The sequence below is a fragment of the Kogia breviceps genome, chromosome 11 (genome assembly GCF_026419965.1).
Source record: "Kogia breviceps isolate mKogBre1 chromosome 11, mKogBre1 haplotype 1, whole genome shotgun sequence".
Lineage (NCBI taxonomy): Eukaryota > Metazoa > Chordata > Mammalia > Artiodactyla > Physeteridae > Kogia > Kogia breviceps.
The window spans coordinates 97,072,255-97,090,558 of NC_081320.1; the positions used below are offsets into that span (position 1 = coordinate 97,072,255).

The 18,304-nt window shown below is 46.9% G+C and overlaps 3 protein-coding genes across 7 annotated transcripts in view; 1 reads left to right on the forward strand and 2 right to left on the reverse strand.

Annotated features, from left to right (window-relative positions):
- The window catches only part of CPSF3 (cleavage and polyadenylation specific factor 3), a 44,536-nt gene extending 42,637 nt beyond the window's left edge, over positions 1–1,899 (reverse strand). Inside the window, exon 1 of the mRNA XM_059078377.2 lies at positions 1,708–1,899. Within this exon, the coding sequence (XP_058934360.1) occupies positions 1,708–1,757 (50 nt within the window). The 5' untranslated portion in view covers positions 1,758–1,899. The remainder of the gene's footprint in view (positions 1–1,707) is intronic.
- A 1-nt stretch (position 1,900) lies between these two features.
- ITGB1BP1 (integrin subunit beta 1 binding protein 1) lies at positions 1,901–14,562 on the forward strand. Its single transcript, XM_059078417.2, has 7 exons — positions 1,901–2,103; positions 6,993–7,097; positions 9,536–9,614; positions 10,926–11,062; positions 13,003–13,095; positions 13,655–13,804; positions 14,302–14,562. The coding sequence occupies exons 2-7, from the start codon at positions 7,026–7,028 to the stop codon at positions 14,371–14,373; spliced, it is 603 nt and encodes a 200-aa protein (XP_058934400.1). The 5' UTR covers positions 1,901–2,103; positions 6,993–7,025; the 3' UTR covers positions 14,374–14,562.
- Positions 14,563–15,224: 662 nt separating this feature from the next.
- ASAP2 (ArfGAP with SH3 domain, ankyrin repeat and PH domain 2) overlaps positions 15,225–18,304 on the reverse strand; it is a 158,611-nt gene continuing 155,531 nt past the window's right edge. For all 5 annotated transcript variants that reach the window (XM_059078370.2, XM_059078369.2, XM_067008171.1 and 2 more), the window contains one exon: positions 15,225–17,659. In XM_059078370.2, coding sequence (XP_058934353.1) covers positions 17,585–17,659 — 75 coding nt within the window. In that variant the 3' untranslated portion in view covers positions 15,225–17,584. The remainder of the gene's footprint in view (positions 17,660–18,304) is intronic.

The following is an 18,304-nucleotide window of genomic DNA, read 5'->3' on the forward strand; positions in this document are numbered from 1 at the left end:
TTTTTTTTTTTTTTTTTTGGCCGTACCATGCAGCATGCACGATCTTAGCTCCTCCAGCCAGGGTTGGAGCCTGTGTCCCCTGCCGTGGAAGCTCGGAGTCTTAACCGCTGGACCGCCAGGGAAGTCCCTTGATCCACCCTTTTATTCATTTGCTACACTGCCGCCAGGAGCATCTTCGATCTTCCTAGAACATAATTTCCACCACATCCCATCCTTGCTTAAGATCCTTCCTTGGCTTTCTATAACTGGCGATAAAGACCCCAAATCCTTACACAATGTCCTTCATAAGCTGGACCCTGAAAGCCTCTACCATCTCATCCGCTAATCTTCTAGCCGAAGCCATGGGGAGACTGGCCACAAACAGAGCCCTCTCATTTTCACACGTGCCACTTCCTCGGCCTGGAGCATCCTTGCCCACACTTCAGCAGTCTTTAATTCCTACTCATTCTTTAGGCCTCAGCTCGTATCATAATTTCCAGGATGCATGAGGTGGCATCCTCCTCTCTGCTGGAAATCCCTTTTGCACTCTCACAATGCCTATCGGTACTCTTAACAGCAGTCACCATTGACGGAGCACCTACCGTGAGCTTTACTCTGCACAGTTAAGTACTGCTGTACTATTTCCACATGAGGAAATGGGTTCAGTGAGGTTGCTGTCCTAGCAATCGATAGTGTACAGATAGGACTTCAGGTCTGACTCCAAAGTGACGGTCTGCTATTCCTCCAAACTATCTTTCCAGTACTTTTCATGCGGCGCTGCAGCTCCCTCCAAAAGGGTGAATCCAGTTAACTCAGCCCTCTGTCTTATTTGTATCCCTAGTGCCCAGTGTGGCCTTGACACTTGCTCAGTGTTTGCTGAGCACAGGAAGAGAGGACAGGTGTGAACTGCGCAGTGGCAACTTGGGTTACGTCCCCAGTAGGTGCTCAAGGAGTCCTTACGAAATGAACATGTAAAGGAAATACTTTCTGCCTTTTGAAAAAGGCACGTGTTCATGTGGTGCTGACTCATTTCTAACAGCGAGCATGTTTGTGGATTCTAGCTGCTCATTTACAGAATAAGTTCCTCCACATTTATGTTTCCCTTTCTAAGCAGCATTCCAGATCTGTAAGGTGCTTCGCTGACAGAAGGCCACTTCCGGTGAAAGGCCAGCCCTCTCCTGGTCAGTCAGGGGCTGAGATTTTGTCCTGAACACCTCGGCTTTTTCTTCCCTCCCACTTTCTACCCTCCTTATTCACCAGAGTTGGAGCTCTGAGTGGAGCTCACAGCGAGTCCCTAATTTACTTCCTTTCTCATCTTGGCAAATATCACGTTCTGGAGGTAACAGGTTAGTTCTTCCTCGCACTGCCACAGCCTTATCCAGGTCCTCCTCTCATCCTGCCATCCTCGGCGTCACTGGTTCCCTCAGAGCTTCCCTCTTTGGCGAACAAGAAAGCGCCCAGCGGCCCCACAGACCTTCTTTCCCCGCCCCCCAACTCCACATACTCTCCTCCCTTGGAAAAAGCAAAATCCCATGAAACCAAGCAGGCCCCTTCCGATCTACAGGTCTCCAAAGCCCTGCATCCGGAGGCCTGGCCCGCAACTGCGGACCAAGGGACCAAGGGCCGACTGCAGAGGCGCGCCGGCTGCGACCGACTGAGGAGCCCAACCACCCGGTACCCTCCTCGCCTCACAACCCGTGGCTTCATTCCCTCTCGCTGGTCCCTTACAGGGGTCGGATCAGCAGCTGGTCACTCTCCTCTGCGGGAATCGCAGACATCTGCAAACGGGGACGAGGAACAGGTTGCGAGAGGCTTTCTAAGTTGGAAGAGCAGCCACAGGGAACCCAGGAGGAAGGTCTCCATCCACCGAGAGCACAACTTCCGGCGCTCGGGCGTCCGCCACCCTAGGCTCCTCCCTCTGACTTCCGGTCGTAGAACAAGGGGTCGGTCCGGGCACCAGGGGCGGGGTCAGGGATGCGCCTGCGCTAGGCTTCGGAGGCGGGGCCCGGCGGGCGGCGCCACGGGGTTGGAAAAACGGGCGCTGGTCTTTGATCCGGAGTGGCTGCCGCGGCTCGGGCTGCCTAGGCTGTGGGTGTCTGACCTCCGACCGCAGTCGGTGTTGAGGTGAGAGCCCGGCCCTCACTGCGCTCGGGCTGAGCCTGGCGGGGAACGCGGGTCCCGAAGGCGGCGCCGGCGGGGATGCCCACGGCGGGGCGGATGGGTGGGGCCGCGGGGGCCGCGGTCTCCACCGGGACCCGCCTTCCCTGGGTGGGGGACCCAGGCCCCGAGGCGGCGCGGGGCCGGCGGCTGGAGCCGAGGAGCGGGCCCGGGCCTGCGGGAGGAGGCAGTGCCCCGGTGCCGATTCCTGTCCGGGGTGGGACTGCAGCTCCGCTGACGACGGGTGTGGCGTGTGGCGTGTGTCTGGGTCCGGTCGGAAGGGTGATGGAGTGAGAGCATCCGCGGAGCTGCTCCCCACGCTCCTCACGTCAGGCTCTGATTTGAGGGGCGGTGGAGAGCGTTCACTTTTAGTGCGGGATCCTGTTGGTTCCTCCACGCGTCGTGGCTGTTTCCCCGCAGTGCGGGGCCGGGTTTGCGTCTGTTTTGTTTACTGTCATCCTGAGCACCGGCACGTGGCAGGCGCTCCCGACAGGAGCTGGGCGGGGTCTGGAAAGAGCTTTGGAGCCAACTCTACCAAGGTTCCAAACTTGGCCCCATGCATTACCAGCCTGGTGGCCTTGGGCAAGCTGCTTCATCAACTTCGCACTTTGGCTGCCTCATTGGAAAGGGGCTGTAATACTGCAACCTTGCTGGTCAGTGGAGAGGGTCAGAGGTATACACAGATGGCATAAGGGTGTGTGTGTGTATAAAACATATCACCTAGCACTGGGTGGCAGATGGTAGGTGCTCAGGACGTGGGAGTTGTCATCTGGATGTTATCTCACAAGAAGGTTCTCCAGTTCACTAAGCATGGCCTCTGCCCCGCTGTAGCAGGCATCGGATATACAGAACTGACCTAGCCCTGGTCTTCAATGAGCTCAGTTCTGAGTGAGATAGTTACAAGTAGACAGTAGCCGACTAATGCTAAGGTCAGGGTATAAACTCAAGCTGTGGAAGACCCATCCCGTAGCCCAACCTGCAGGCTTTCTAGAAGAGAAAAGCCGGAATTGAGTCTTGGAAGGCGACCGGTTAGCCAAATAAATAGAAGGTGGAAGAGCATTCTAGGCAGAGGGAATGGCAGGAGCAAAGCGTGGAAACAGAGCAGAGTGCATGCCGAGAACCGCAAGCCATTTTGCATTCCTTACAGATTTATTGAGTGTGAAACTGGTTGTGGACCATGAGACTAGAGGTCCACACGAGCCCGGTCATGGAGGACCTTGCGTGTCCTGGCAAAGAGCCTGACTTCAGCCTCTAACTTTGAGGAGCCAGCAAAAGATTGTAAGCAGGTTAAATGGCATCTGACTTGAGTTTTAAAGAAATCATTTCAGCTGGAGCTTGGTGACAGATTTGAAGCCGCTAGGAGTCCAGCTGGGACTGATACCGACCAGGGTTCTTGGCCTTCCCAATCAGTAGAAATGGATAAGAGGCCAGGCCAGAAATTCAGGCAGGGCTTGACTGGGGCTCCTGCGCTGCAGGAGGGGAGCGAAAACAAGTAACAGGTTCCCTTGCTCGCTAACCCCCCCCCCCCCCACCAAAGAGGGGCCGCGCGGAGGGGGGCGAGCTCGTCCCTTACATAGAGTGAGGGTAGGGGTGTGTCCAGGGGTCGGGCGGAGGGGCGGCTGAGGTGTTTCGCCCACCCCCTGGCGGTGTTGAGCGCAGGGGGCATGCGCAGGCCCCTGCTTTGGCTCTTCAGAAGTGGTAGTTGGGGTTTTTTGGGTCTTTTTGTGTTTTGTTGTCCAGAATTTGCCCCAACTGCACGTGCATGCACGCAGTTATTTTTAGTTCCTTTATAGTTTCTTTGTATCTGTTACTCGAGAAGACGTTTGTCCACGTGCAATCACTGCAGCAAAGGGTCCCAGGTCCCAGCCTGTCTCAGGACAAGGTCCCTCACCCTTGAAATATCTCCTGATGGCTTGTGAATTCCGTAAATTGCATTTTTGTGCATTTTTATGGGTTACGGGCCCATTGCTTTCATCACATACTGAAAAAGTATTTCTGTGTAGCCATAGCCTAGGATGATGCAGGCCCTGTTCAGAGGCGTGGGTGAGGGAACGCTTCAGGTGGTATAATCGGTGCGTCTTGGACTTGCCGGGATGTGAGGGCTGCAGGACCGAGAGGAGTCGGCGATTTCCTGGTTTCTACCGGAAGTAAAGGAGTTTACTGAAAGGGAGCGAGAGGAGCAGCTGTGGAGGGGAAGAGGATGGGTTCTGCTTTCGGCCTTCTGGCCTTTGCTGAGTCTGTGGAACATCCAAGTGACAGTATCTTCGCTCTCATTTTTATGCACAAATAATTTAGAGACAAGAATGATTTGCTTAATTAAGAACACGCATCAAAATAGTGGCAGATATCAAAGGTTTTCATAAATGCATTTCCCCTTCAGCTCCTAGATTGATGATGGAAAGAAAGTCTTAAGGAGTTGCAAAGGCCTTATTATGTAGTGATTTTCGAATCATTCTGGTATTCCAGGGATTTGAAGAGATGCTTCAGGATTTCATAACAATATCAAATTTTTAAAAATCATATTTAAAATTGTTATATATATATATAAATAGTACTTATATATACTTAAAATATAATGTGCTTAAATATGCTGTACACCGACATTCTAACCCATCAGATTTTGGTGTTTTATGCTGCCAGGTTAACCCTGTTTTGTGCAGACCTTGGAATAAGGCCCTCTTGCCTTCTCTTTCTAACTGAGAAGTATCCTGTGATGGCAGGGCTATCGTTTGCAACGAATTATCCACGGAAGCCTTCTAAGTAGGCCCCCTCTTTTTACTCTTATCCTGTGCAACTAGTTCCCTACCCAGCGGCCAGTCATCTTTCTAAAACAGAAATCTGTTCATATCACCTGACTTCTTTTTTAAAACCCTCTGAGTCTTCCTGTGAAATCCAAAACAAAACCCCAGCTTTCGTTGTGTCCTGCAAGGTCTCCTGTGGATCTTTCCCTCCTGTCACTCTCCCTCCTCCTCCTATTCTTAGTCTGTTGGCCTCTCACGGTCTGTGCGTCAGGGGACATCCCTCAGGACCTTGGCGCTTGCTGTACCCTCCTCTCTCGGTGCTTCTCCTCCACGTTCACGGCTACCCCCCCACTTCTCTCAGGGCTGAACTCCCCCTTCCTCAGAACATCTTTTTCTGTCTAAAATCGTCCCCCCTTCCTTTGATCACTATCTCCTTAAGTTGCTTTAGTTCCCCTCGTAGCAATTATTGTTTCCAAATAATGTGTTTTATACTTGGTTTTCCTGTTGGTCTGTCTACTCCCTCTAAAAATGAGCTCCGTGAGGTCAGGGGCTTTTTCTGTCTTACTCACTGGTGTATCCCCAGCACCTGGTAGGTGCTCAGTGGTTACTCAGGAACAAATGAGTGAATCACATGTTCTCGTTACTCCACAAATGAAGCAGAAATATAGAAATAAGTTGGCTGATGGGGCTGATTAAAAAGCTTGGGCTCAGGAGTCAAGTTTTGGGTCAGTGGCCTAAGGTCAGATGCTACTGAGTGGACTTGGCGGTGGTGGGGGGGTGGCCTCCCAATTCAATGGGAGAAACTGTGTGTTGGAGAGGGGCATTCATTGACCACCCCGTGACTTTCTCATTCTTTTCCTTGGTCAGGCCCCCTGTTTTTCTAATGAGAATTGACCGTGTCGGAATGAAAGGAAGCTATCTGTGCAGACTGCTGTCTGTTGGGCGTTTGAAGACGATAAGCTAGGGTTCAGTTCTGTAGTGAGTAGGTTCCCCTGCCCCCTCTGTAGAACCAACCTGTAGGGAACATTTGTTAGGTTCTTGTATTCATAAACCCTCCTGAGAGACGGGTCACAGTTCCCTCGTCTACAGAATGCAGGTTCTAACCTATCTTCTGTAAGCCCCCTGATGGAGGGCCTAGAGCTCCAGCAGAGACCCTCAGAGAACATCTGTGTTACCAGGTTGCTGTGAGGACAAAGTGAGACGGTGTGTTTGGAAGTACTTGAACTATGAAACATTATGCCGGCTAGTTCGTACTTTTCCAAGTGTAATATATGTGCTCCTATGAAATGTGCAAGGAGAAATCGAAAATTTTAAAAAAGAGTTACATAAGCCTGACTCTGGGAAACTTAAGGTCACCTCCTTCCCTGGCCTTACTGGAACGAGATGAGAGGTGGCACCTGGCAATGCTTTTTTTGTCAGCCTTTACTTAAAGATAGTTGGAGACTTTAAGAAAAATGCACATTTCCGAGATGTATCAGTGCCTTCAGATCTTAGCCCTGCCATTTACAGAACAGGAACCGGAGACAGTGACTTGGTAGATAAACTAATATGTCACATATTTTACTAACGTCTTGACTTGATTAAAGAGAAGGAAGGCACTTGAATATATTGAGAACTAGATGTTACTTCTGAACAGGGCTTTTCACACCTCCAGAGATGACAAGAAGTTTCCTACCTTTTTGATTTATTGGGTTAGAATTTTGTGATTCAAAAAGAGAATAAGAATGAAAAAGAATAATACCCACATTTTGTGGTCAATGGAAAATATTTATTTATTTTTTTGCGGTACGCGGGCCTCTCAGTGCTGTGGCCTCTCCCGTTGCGGAGCACAGGCTCCGGATGCACAGGCTCAGCGGCCACGGCTCATGGGCCCAGCCGCTCCACGGCACGTGGGATCCTCCCGGACCGGGGCACGAACCTGCGTCCCCTGCATCGGCAGGCGGACTCTCAACCACTGCGCCACCAGGGAAGCCCCAATATTTATGTTTTAAGTAAAAGGAATATGCCGTGGAACTGGGAGGAATTGATGGTTTTTATTTATTTTTATTCCTATTATGTGTAAAGGGATCTAAAGTTGCTTTTCTCAATGTATCTAACCAATGCTTGTTCTTCCAGGGGCCGTGCCTCTGGATCGAGCTATGGTGGAAGATGTTTCGGAAAGGGAAAAAGCGACACAGCAGTAGCAGCTCCCAGAGTAGTGAAATCAGTACTAAGAGCAAGGTAGGGGTGATGGCGTGGAGGCCACAGTCATTGAGGGGTGAGAATTTTGTTTCTTGGCACCGACGCTGCGTGAAGCGTACTAACCACAGCAGACCTACTGATGTTCTTCAGACTAGAGGTTTTTCACATTCCTTTTTTTGCACTCGAGACACATTGTGCGTTTGATTTAATTTTATTTTGTTTTGGTAGATTTTCCGGAGCTCTTAACTCCGCTAACCTGGAGGGGTCAGGACTTACGAATGGTCTCATTGAAACGCTGATTTTTAAATTGTTTGTATGACAGGAATTGCAGGCAATCAGGGAGCTGGATGTCTTGAATTCTAGGGTTTGAGGTGTGTGTGCAAATTATAATTCTGTTTTGTCACGGTGAGTTAGTTGGATAGTGAGGCGAATGCCCTGATTTGAGTGTGTGGGACCCTTCGAGTCCCAAGTCCTGGTCCACTGGGTCCACCGGACTAGGACTAGAGAGCCTTTTAAAGTCATTCTCCACCCTTGTGAGCTCTCGGTGCGCAGCGCCAGGACTGGGTGAGGCAGGAGAGGAGCCCTCGGCCCACACGCCCGGGTGCCCGCCTCCGGGGCGCCTCTCACCAGCCTGAGGGCGGCGCCCTGGGCGACGACGGCCACGCTCAGGGACGGACACACGCGCCCCCGCCTTCGGGAGTTTCCAGCAGACAAGGGGAGCGGCGTTGCACTGAGCTGCCAGCACGTAGCCAAAGGCACCAAAATCTGACACTTTCGGAGTCCTGTGCGGTCTTAAATGGGAAAATTAGCCGTTTCCCTGTCAGGTTTCGGAACTCCGGAAGCCAGTGGAGACCCGCCCCGCCGCGCCGTTAGCTAAGTGTGAGCGCCTCGGCCTGGGCGTCAGGCCCGGTTTCCTGTTCTCTGGATCAGCAAGTGGATAAAGGGCGACGCGCTGACCTGCGGCTCGCAGAGTGGGACCGGAGCGCGGTTTCTGATTCCCGAAGGAGCTGCTGGCCCGGGCAGGCGGGGCCCGAGAGGTGCCGGAGGGCCGCGCGCCCGGAGGGCGGTCTTAGCCCCGCGTGACGGCGAGAGCCCCGCCCCGTGCGGTTCCTAGGCGGGCGCGGTGCCTCAGATTCGTGCTCTAGGAGGATGGACGCTTCTGCTGTTGTACCCCGGCACCTCAGAAAAACAGGCCCGTTCCTGCCTTCCTGTGCTTCTGTTCTGAGGGCTGTTAGGCTCCCCTGTGCGGAGGGGTATTTGAAGCACAGAACCTCACTCTGCGACACACTTGCCGGAAGCCGGCCTGACCTGGTGACGGCATCTTAGCTCCAGCTCCCCTTCCCTCGCCCTGACACGTGTTTCCAGGTTGGCAGTACCACACAGACGGATGTTGAACTTCTGTGTGCGTACAGCTCTCCTCTTATTTTATATTCCAAGAAGTGCCATTATTAAGAAAGGGGAGAAATAAGGCTTGATACATTTTTTGCATTCGCCTTGATTCACTTCTTAAACATCTAAAAATTTGAGTGTACTTTTAAAATTTAATTTTGATTTGAAGTGTAAAAAAGTGATTTTTTTTTTTTTTTTTTTTTTTTTTTTTTTTTTTTTTTTTTTTTTTTTTGGTCTTTTTTGGCCGAGCTGTGCGGCTTGCGGGATCTTAGTACCCTGACCAGGGATTGAATCTGGGCCCCGTCAGTGAAAGTGCCAAGTTCAAACCACTGGACCGCCAGAGAATCCCCAATAAGTGATTTGTTTAATCAAAAGCTTTTACTGTTATTTCTGAAAAGTGAAGCACATCGAGAGTATGGGGCTGTAGAACAAACTAAATTAACATGTATGATTCTGTGAATTTTGCTTAAGGGATTTGTTGGTTTTCCTTTGTAGTATTCACGTTGCAGAGTTATGCCCTGGCCCGCCGGTCGGCCTGTGTTTGCCTCTTGTAGGCCAGGTGGTAGTTGGAGTCATTGCAGGTGCTGGGGTGAGAATTAGGAGATGTAGATTAGAGATCTGGGGTATTTACTAGATGTAACCTTGGGTAAATCACTTCACCTCTCTGTGTCTCTCCGCTCCTTTACTAAACAGGATAACATTAACCCCCTGCCCGCTTTCTGCACAGGGTTCTTTGGAAATATTACAGAAGCGAGGTGTAGGTTTTTCGCATATGACATAAGTAACACGTATCTTATAAGGAGACACAGGTAGTGGCTCTGATTTAAACTGGGAGTGTTGGCCTCACGTTTACCCAGTGTCGTGTGATGGGGAGAGCAGCTGGGGCTGTCTTTTCTTTTGGAAGTTTGCTAAGGAGTTTGTCTTTAGAAAAATCTGTCACCGTCCACCTACCTCAATAATTGACCTGATTTTTTATGTGCTAATTTAACTATAATAAATAAGTCATTTGAACGTTTGGTAGAGAACTTGAGAGAAGATAGTGCTTCTAATCACGTTCACAACTCTTCTGTTGGTTTGTTATTTCTCAGTCTGTAGACTCCAGCCTTGGGGGGCTTTCTCGATCCAGCACTGTGGCGAGCCTCGATACTGATTCCACCAAGAGCTCAGGTACGGAGGGGGGATCGTTTTGGCGAAGGCTTCTAACTGATGCTTGTGGAGTTTTGCCAGAGTGGCACAAGGAGTCCTTGAGCATTTGGGGTTTTCCTCCTCTGCTCTGCCAGGGATGGTGCAAGATCTGGTGGAACGCGGGTTGGGGTGGGGCGAGCGGTGGAAGCTGCTGCCTTGGAGCAAACTGCTCTTAATGGTCGTGGAGCAAAAACTTGTGCAAAACTTCGTGGTGACAGTTTAGAAGTGTCAGAATAGCTGTGTAAGAAATGGGCTGGCCGATTGTGAATTATTTTGGAATGACATTCTTTGTGGGGGGTGAGACAACATCCTGCTGATTAAAAAGATTAAAGAGCTGCTTACAGCTCGTTAACATCAGGAGCATGTGGTAATGAGGGGAGCATCTGTCACAGGCCCTTGAAAACATTTATGTGGCCTTCCCAAAGGAGCAGCTCTTCAGAAATCGAAAGGTGGTTTTTGACCCACCTGCTAGCTGGTGTCTAATTGGAAACCTACTACATTCATTTTCTTGTATAAAATCCTTCCACTTTTCCTTTCGCAATCGCAGGCGACTCGATCCGTAAAAGGTGGTAGGAGTGGGAGAGAAGATGTAAAAGGGAATATAGTAGCATAAGGTCTATGGTCTTTACTTCCAGATGCTTTAAAACATTAAAAACGTGGGCATCTTTTTATTACATAAACATAAGCTAAAAGTGACCACGGAGTATTCCTTTACTATTGCAGACGTTGTAAAATCCTTTGTGGTACTTTTGTACTGGCTGGATTTTATGGCACACACAGTTCTTCACCTATTACCGTGTGTTTTGTAAGGGACTTCCTGTCTGGCGTTATTCCATCTACATTGAAAAAAAAATTTCTGGTCTTTTCTGACGGAATGGGAGAGGTAGATCAGGTTTCCTGAATCAGGAAAGAAAGCTAGAAGTGAAAGGTAAAAAGGAGAAGAAACCAAAAAAATAATTAAATGTCATATGCATTGCAAAGGTACTCAATCATTGTCAAGTCGACAATTTAGTTTTCTTCTTTTTAAAGGAGAAATGAAGCATAGTAATAATTTATTCCTTTTGAGATTTTTGTGTACTTAGTACATTGTGAGTCACTGAGGAAAAGGTTAGTGAAATGTTTAGTTCTTTCCCATGACATCGAAAAGTTTGCATTTAAAATTTTTTAATTTTTATTAAAGGTTGACTTCTGATGACACCGTCTGTTTCCTGGCTGGGGAGAGGCTGAGGATACCCTGTAGTGCAGCTATTTCTTTTGAAGTCTTACTCTTACAATTTTTCTTTTCACCTTTAGGACAAAGCAACAGTAATTCAGATACCTGTGCAGAATTTCGAATAAAATATGTTGGTGCCATTGAGAAACTGAAACTCTCCGAGGGAAAAAGTCTCGAAGGGCCACTAGACCTGATAAATTATATAGATGTCGCCCAGGTAAAAAAAAAAAAAAAAAAAGAAAAAGTTCGATTTTCTCAGATTCCAGAGTGAGCTCATGGCTTTGGAGAAAGACAACACTCCTCCAGGTCTCCTCACTGCTTCTCCTGAAGCCACGCTTTTATCACTGTTACGTTGTTCCTGAGTGCTGGGGTCAGAGGGGGTACAGGGCACCTTGGATACCGAGTCGAAGAGGAACACAGGGACACAGTCCCTTCCTTCAGACAGTGCTTTTCACTTTTTCTGGGGCTGACTGAAAGAGTCCCCTTGTTTCAGTGGGGAGCCGAGTACGGTGGCTGGGTACACACCACAAGCTTATCTCCAAAACAGCCTGGCCAGTCTTACCGTATCTCCGTTGAACTAGGTTCAGCTCTTTGAATAATCTAATTCATAGTGGTGTTGACCTACCGTATCTACTTATTCATCCCCTGTTTCCAACAAGAACTGAGGTTAGTTTCAAAAAATATATCCTGGTCAAGAAGACAAAAAAATAAATCACCACGAAGGAAAACTTAGTGTGAAAATTAAGACAAATCAAGGTGTGAGGTTTGTGCCTGAAGTATTGTAAGGTCCGTAGCCTCCCAGTGATGGGAGTGGATGAGCCAGAAGACTGACTTAATACTGTCCACAGTTAGTAACTTGCTTCCCAAGTTTCTAGAAGATGGAATTGCTTGTCTGTGTTCATTAGCAAAGGGATAGTACTGCAGTGGAAAGACCCCCTTATCAATTTATGGAGTGCTGGTTACTATTAAGAGTATATAGTCTCTTAACTCATGGCGACGGCATCCTTAAATATGCTGTTTCCTGTCCTCATGAAAGTGAAGGACGTCTCCGGTGTCTCAGGGGAAATCAGCTGATCTAATCTGCCATTTAACAGACAACTGTTGGTAGTCTGGGCAAACACAATGATCCCCGCAGCCTTTAGTTTGAGATACAAAGTCATTCCAACATGCAAGCAGCAACTAACCTAAGCAAAGTATTCTACTGAAAGATGGCTAATAATGTTTTCTCCCAAAAGTACACTAGGGTTTTCATTCTGACAAGGACTGCTCATTTTCTCACATCACTGTAGAAATGGGGCTTATCAGAATTCCATTAGTGACGATAGCATTGCTATTATCCCGTCTGTTGATTCTTGGAATCGATTTAACCTGCTGTGAGAAATGATTGGCAAGAGTTTACTCTTGCATGTGAGGACCCAAGAATTAAGGTAGGTGGACGTGGCTCATTTACCATAATCGCTTTAGTGCAGGCAAATGGCTCCACAGAAACATTGACCGTATGGAATATCTGCTGATTGCCAGCAATATCGTATTTATTTTAGAGAAGGCAAGTTAGGCATACTTAACAGATAAAACTGGACCGTCTGCTAGGGAAACCATCAGGCATTATCTGCTGTTTTACTTGTTTCTGAATAGCTCAGAATAGTGGTTGATACTTTTGAGAGCCGAGTAACCATTCTTCAAGCAGCGTTTACTTGTGCAAAGCCCTGGGGCGCTGGGAATACCAGACATATCCGACCCCCGGGTCAGATGTAAAGCGGCTGAGAAAAATGGCTCTTGCGGCCTGTTACCTATCATTTAATGTGCTGACATGAGTATAAACGTTGAGTAAAGGGCCTTAATTTTTCTGATGTTTCTAATGTAAATATTTATTTAAGCCTCGCTGGGATCTGTGAGGAGTATCACTTTGTAACTGGGGTTAATGGTAAGCATGGGATGCATGGATCTGAGTTTTGGTCAAATTTGTGGACTGTTAAACAGGTGGGGGGATATTTCTTCTGCCTCTTTGGAGAGAAATTCCCGCTGGGCTGTGTATGCCCCACATTCTTCAAAGGGTTTGGGTTTGTGATGGCCAGATGCTAAAACTGACTAATCAGAATTAGGAATGAAACATAATTTTTTAAAATGTCTGTTATGTAATTTATTTTTACTTTAAAGCAAGATGGAAAGTTGCCTTTTGTTCCTCTGGAGGAAGAATTTATTATGGGAGTTTCCAAGTATGGTATAAAAGTATCCACGTCAGATCAGTATGTAAGTAATTTAATTATGGGGGAAAATGTGTTTTAGGTGTTGGGGGGTTGAGGCCGGGAAGGGCCCTCTTGTAGTGAGGTCTGCTTCTGTTTGCAGAGTGGTTGGTTTGTAAACATTTCTGACACCTGGTCTTAAAAGTGACCAATTCCCCTGGGTCAGTGAATAGGGGCTTTCGCTTCTGTGTGTGTAGAGCCCAAGCCAGTGCCCTCCCCTGCTCCGGCTGCTCCCTCGTGCATTTTCAGCTCAGGACCCCATGCCAATTCAGAGCAGGCATCAGCTTGGAAGCTGGGCATAGAGGTGGCATCGTGAACTTAGATCAAATCACTCCATCTTCCTAGAACTTAAGTAGGAAGGTATGATGCGAAAGGCAAATTGGCCCATAACTGAGCATCCTCGAATGTCCCTTTGGGTGAAAAACCTGTAAAACGACTTTCTGCCCGATCCATGGATGGATGTGCTCGGTTTAAAACCTCATGATAAATTCTGCACAGGAAAATGTGTTATAAGGATAGAGAAACATGTAAAATAGCGTGGTCTTCCTTTTCCCTGCTTTCTGCAGGATGTTTTGCATCGGCATGCTCTATATTTAATCATCCGGATGGTGTGCTATGACGACGGTCTGGGGGCAGGAAAAAGCTTGCTGGCTCTGAAGACCACAGACGCGAGCCACGAGGAATACAGCCTGTGGGTTTACCAGTGCCACAGCCTGGTGAGGTTTAACGTCTCCTTGGTTGCCAGTCTAGGAAGTCATCCAACAAAGTGGCCAAACCAGAGACTGTTTAGTCTTCTCAGAGGCGGAAGAGATGCTCTCTGCCATGCGCCTAGCACACAGCTGGCAGAACAGGAGAAATGAGTGTATCAGTCAGGCCCCAGGCCAGCCGGGCCAGACCTCCTGCAGGCTGTGAGCTGTTAGGCCAGGAGCAGACGTAAAGCTGGCGAGGGAAAGCGGCACGTGCTCCAGGGCAGAGCCCCACCTTGACGTACCTTGTTGTTCTGACTCGTGAGGGTCCCTGCCAGGGTCCACGGGGTCCTGTTACTGCGTGCAGTTCCCGAACGGGCACAGGAACGTGGTGACCCAGGCAGGCCGTGTCCGGGGCTTTCCAAAACTGGTGATGTGTAGGTTTAGGAGAGGCGTTAGGAGGGTGAGTCACATTTACTTCGGGAAGAGATTTATGAACTCTTACTGTATCTTCTCACTTAACGTAGGAACAAGCACAAGCAATCTGCAAAGTTTTATCCACCGCATTTGACTCTGTATTGACATCTGAGAAACCCTGAATTCTGCAGTCAAGGGGAAGTAGACCTCACGTGCAAGTTCAGCTGTTTTCTCAATAGTTCTGTTTTCAATCTGCGGTGCTGTTGAACTATTTTGGAAATATGAGCGATCCTTTGCTCTAGATTTTCTGAAGAAACGCAATACATAAAATATCAGTTGTTTGTTTTTCTATTAAAAAGTGTGTTATTTAACAGTGAGTTAAGTCTTAATGAAGTTACCTACCTACTGGGACTAAAAAAGCAACGTCATTTGTCGCTTTTAAACACAAATAAGCTTAATAACCTTTATGTGTCACAGAAGTGCCCTCGGTGATGAATGAACATGGAGAACTTTCCGAGGACGACCAAGGCCATCTGTCCTGCAGCGCTGGCCGGGACGTGGTTTCAAACGGTGACACTGCCGACTCCGGTCACAAAGAGTAAAACTGTAGAGTGTCCTGTCAGGATAACATGCTGGTAAAACACAGTAAATCATCTTCAGGGTAATTAGAAATAGTAAAACCTTCAAAGATTACCGCTCACGTTAAAAGTCACACACTGTAAAGAATCTCATGTTCAGGGCTTCCCTGGTGGCGCAGTGGTTGGGAGTCCGCCTGCCGGTGCAGGGGACGCGGGTTCGTGCCCCGGTCCGGGAGGATCCCACGTGCCGCGGAGCGGCTGGGCCCGTGAGCCGTGGCCGCTGCGCCTGCGCGTCCGGAGCCTGTGCTCTGCAACGGGAGAGGCCACAGCAGTGAGAGGCCCGCGCACCGGGGTGGGGGGGGAGGATCTCATGTTCAGTAGGCTAGTGTATTTTTTAAAGGACTGTTTTTATATACAGGGCTTTACTAAAGATTAAAAACATGAAAAACACCATGTCCATTTAAAAGTATTTTATTTTTTCCAGTCAAAGGACTAGCTAACAAGAAGAGTAAACTTATTAAACATGCTCTAATTAGGACAATGAAAATAAGAACTGATTTAGGTTATACACTATGTACAGTTGCGCTGCAACTAGACCAAAGTAATCAAGTGAATGAACTGAATATCATACATCTCAGGCAGTGTCCACGCTGTGGACCGTGGTACCCGCCCCCCCCCTTCACAGATCACACAGTAACCATTCGTCTGTGGACAGATTTCGGAGTCGTCATCCCTAGAAGTCAGATCTGATGGAGAACGGCAGCCAAATGCCAGAATCCCACAGCTAAGTTCATGACATGTAAACTTTCAATATAAATAGATATCTACAATGTTTTCCTTTCTCTCAGTTGCTTTTTTTTTTTTTAATTTGCAAAGAGCAAATAACTAGGAAAGGATATTAGTAGGGAAGTTAATATAATTTCTCCTCTGGCAAGAGTAGTATTAATTACTGCACAATAGCACCACCAAATTGTAGACTGGAAAAATATTTCCTAGATATTTATGTACCAGTGAACCTGATATATTAGTTTGGGACCGGTGTTCAAACGTTGATGCAAATCAACTTTAATTCCTTATACAGCTGGCACCAAGTAGTCAAAAGGCTGATCATAAGATACAGATGTGGGAGCACTGTATTAAAATATACATATGAAGTGCACTGTGCAAAACATCTGTTTACTTTCTTAAATCGGTGAGAATTAACTAAATGAAGGGTTCAAAAACAAATTAACAATTGGTGAAAACAGATGTAGTGCTTTTAAAAAAGACTTTAATTACAGATCTAACACATTTTTTTCCCAGAACTTTGAAAGGCAAATTGCCATACAACATTATAAAACATTCCAGTTTATTCTGTCTCCCTGTATAATAACAATGAAAAATAAAATGCAATTAAAAAAAAAAAAGCTCTATACTTACAAGAGTCTTGCATAATAAAGACAGGCTGCTTCAATCAAATGTACCATCATAACAAATGCACTAACAGCATTGTCTCCTTGCTTTCCAAGCCTCTTCTTAAATTTACTCCTTCGCTTTTGGTAAAAATCTAAGTGGTCATCCATCATATGCCTATTTATTCTCAGAGTGCCAAAATTTCCAATATACCTACCATGAATCTTACACAATTACTAAATAGAGGTATGACAGTCAAGTTCATTAAACTAATGAATTTTGATTTTATCATATACAACCTAATCCCCCCACCCCCAGTAGCTTAAGAATGATACGATGGACTTCATAGTAAAACCGGGATGTTTGAGACTATTTTATTACCTGGGACCTACAGATTTCTGATAAGCTCTTGATTACAAACAAATGGACAGATTAAATTTCAAGACAGTGTAACTACCATTCCTGTTGGTATATTATATAAATACAAGACACTAAACTGAGTGAACATTCTCTCGGGCTAGAAAGGGAAGGCGGTGGTACACTCGCTAGGAAACAGCAAGTCTGTGGTAATACGGGGGGTGGTTGGTCTGCACCGCGGTGCTCTAGCTGTGTGACCAGGGAGGCTCAGGAAGGCAAATCCCAAACACCCAAAGCATAGAAACTAGTTTAAAGAACTGTTTTGCAGTCCATCATCCTTAGTTTTTAACCAGATTCAGGAAATGCAGTTAATATAGTCTGGAACTGAATTAACTGCTGTGACATATGCCATAATAAACCATCTGTAGTCGGGTCAAGCAGGCTTGTTCACAACAGGTTACACACACATGCAGGATACACTGATAGTTGCAACCTCACACACCAGGGCTGGAAAGTACAACGCTTATGAATACATTTCCAATAAACATTGGGTGGATTTCAAAGGAAATCTTTATCTTTAAAGAAAAAAACGTCTTTAAAGGTGAACTGAAGCATTGTATGTAGAAAGTGCAGGCTGGCTATGGACTTTGAAAGCAACAATTTCCTGGCTTCCTAAAAAGAATAATTGTGCTACAGGTCGCCAACCTCAGAAGTGGGCCAAGAAAAACAGGACGAATTTCTTTCCCACACTCAAAACATTTTTAGGTTCAACTAATGCTGTAGATTCAGAGTCTTCATTATTTAGTTAAAATAACTTTTCAGTTCACCTTTTGGAAATTCAGTTTTTCCTAATAAAAGTATAGGAATGTTTCATGAAAAACACGAATTATAAAAACAATTCACTGATGTATATAAATTGCCTTTGAGTTTTTAAAGCAGAACAGTGGCCTTAGAGCAGGTGGGCGACCGTACAATACAATTCATGAAACAGGCTATCTGGCAAGAGTTTTGGTACCAATAATGAGACAAGACATAACTTTAAAAAGTGTTTTTGTTCAGTAGCAATTCAGTCAGCAATAAAGTGCACAAATGACACGGGAAATGCTCCTTTGCGACTGGGATCTCCATCGATGTGGCCGATCTGAAATGAATAAAAGGTTATGTTGTTACAGAAATTCCAAACGTTGGAAACTTTGAAGGGCGTTATGGCATTTGGAGGAAAAAAAAATAAAGATGTGTTTGGAAGAATCTCTTCTGGGCAAGAATTACTTGGGTACAACATCTAAACCGTCTTTTCCTTTCGCTCCCGTCTCAAATAGTGCCGGCCTGCTACCCGCAGGGACTCCTATCGGCGGGGAGTCAGTGTCTGCACACACGCCCCCCCGCGGTCCTGGTGGTCTCTAGGGGCAGGCAGTGCAGGATCAGACCGCCACCCCGACCCCTCTTTGCGTGTGTGAATGTGTGTGTGTATATGTGTGTGTGTGTGTGTGTGTGTGTGTGTGTGTGTGTGTGTGTGTGTGTGTGTGTGTGTGTGTGTGTGTGTGTTCTAAACGGATGAAGAAACTGAATGTCAGAAGTCTGTGTGCTGCCAAGTCACAGAAAGCGGCAAATGTGAGTTGGCCCTATTTAAATGTCGTCAAAGCATTTAAGACTTCCGTAAATCCATTTACTTTTGCTCTGGGAAAATTATATAAATTATACCTCAAGTCTGATCTCAACGATGTAAGTTAAGTAGTTAAATAAACATCTAAAACAAAATCACCAAAATTTAAATTATTATTTGTGT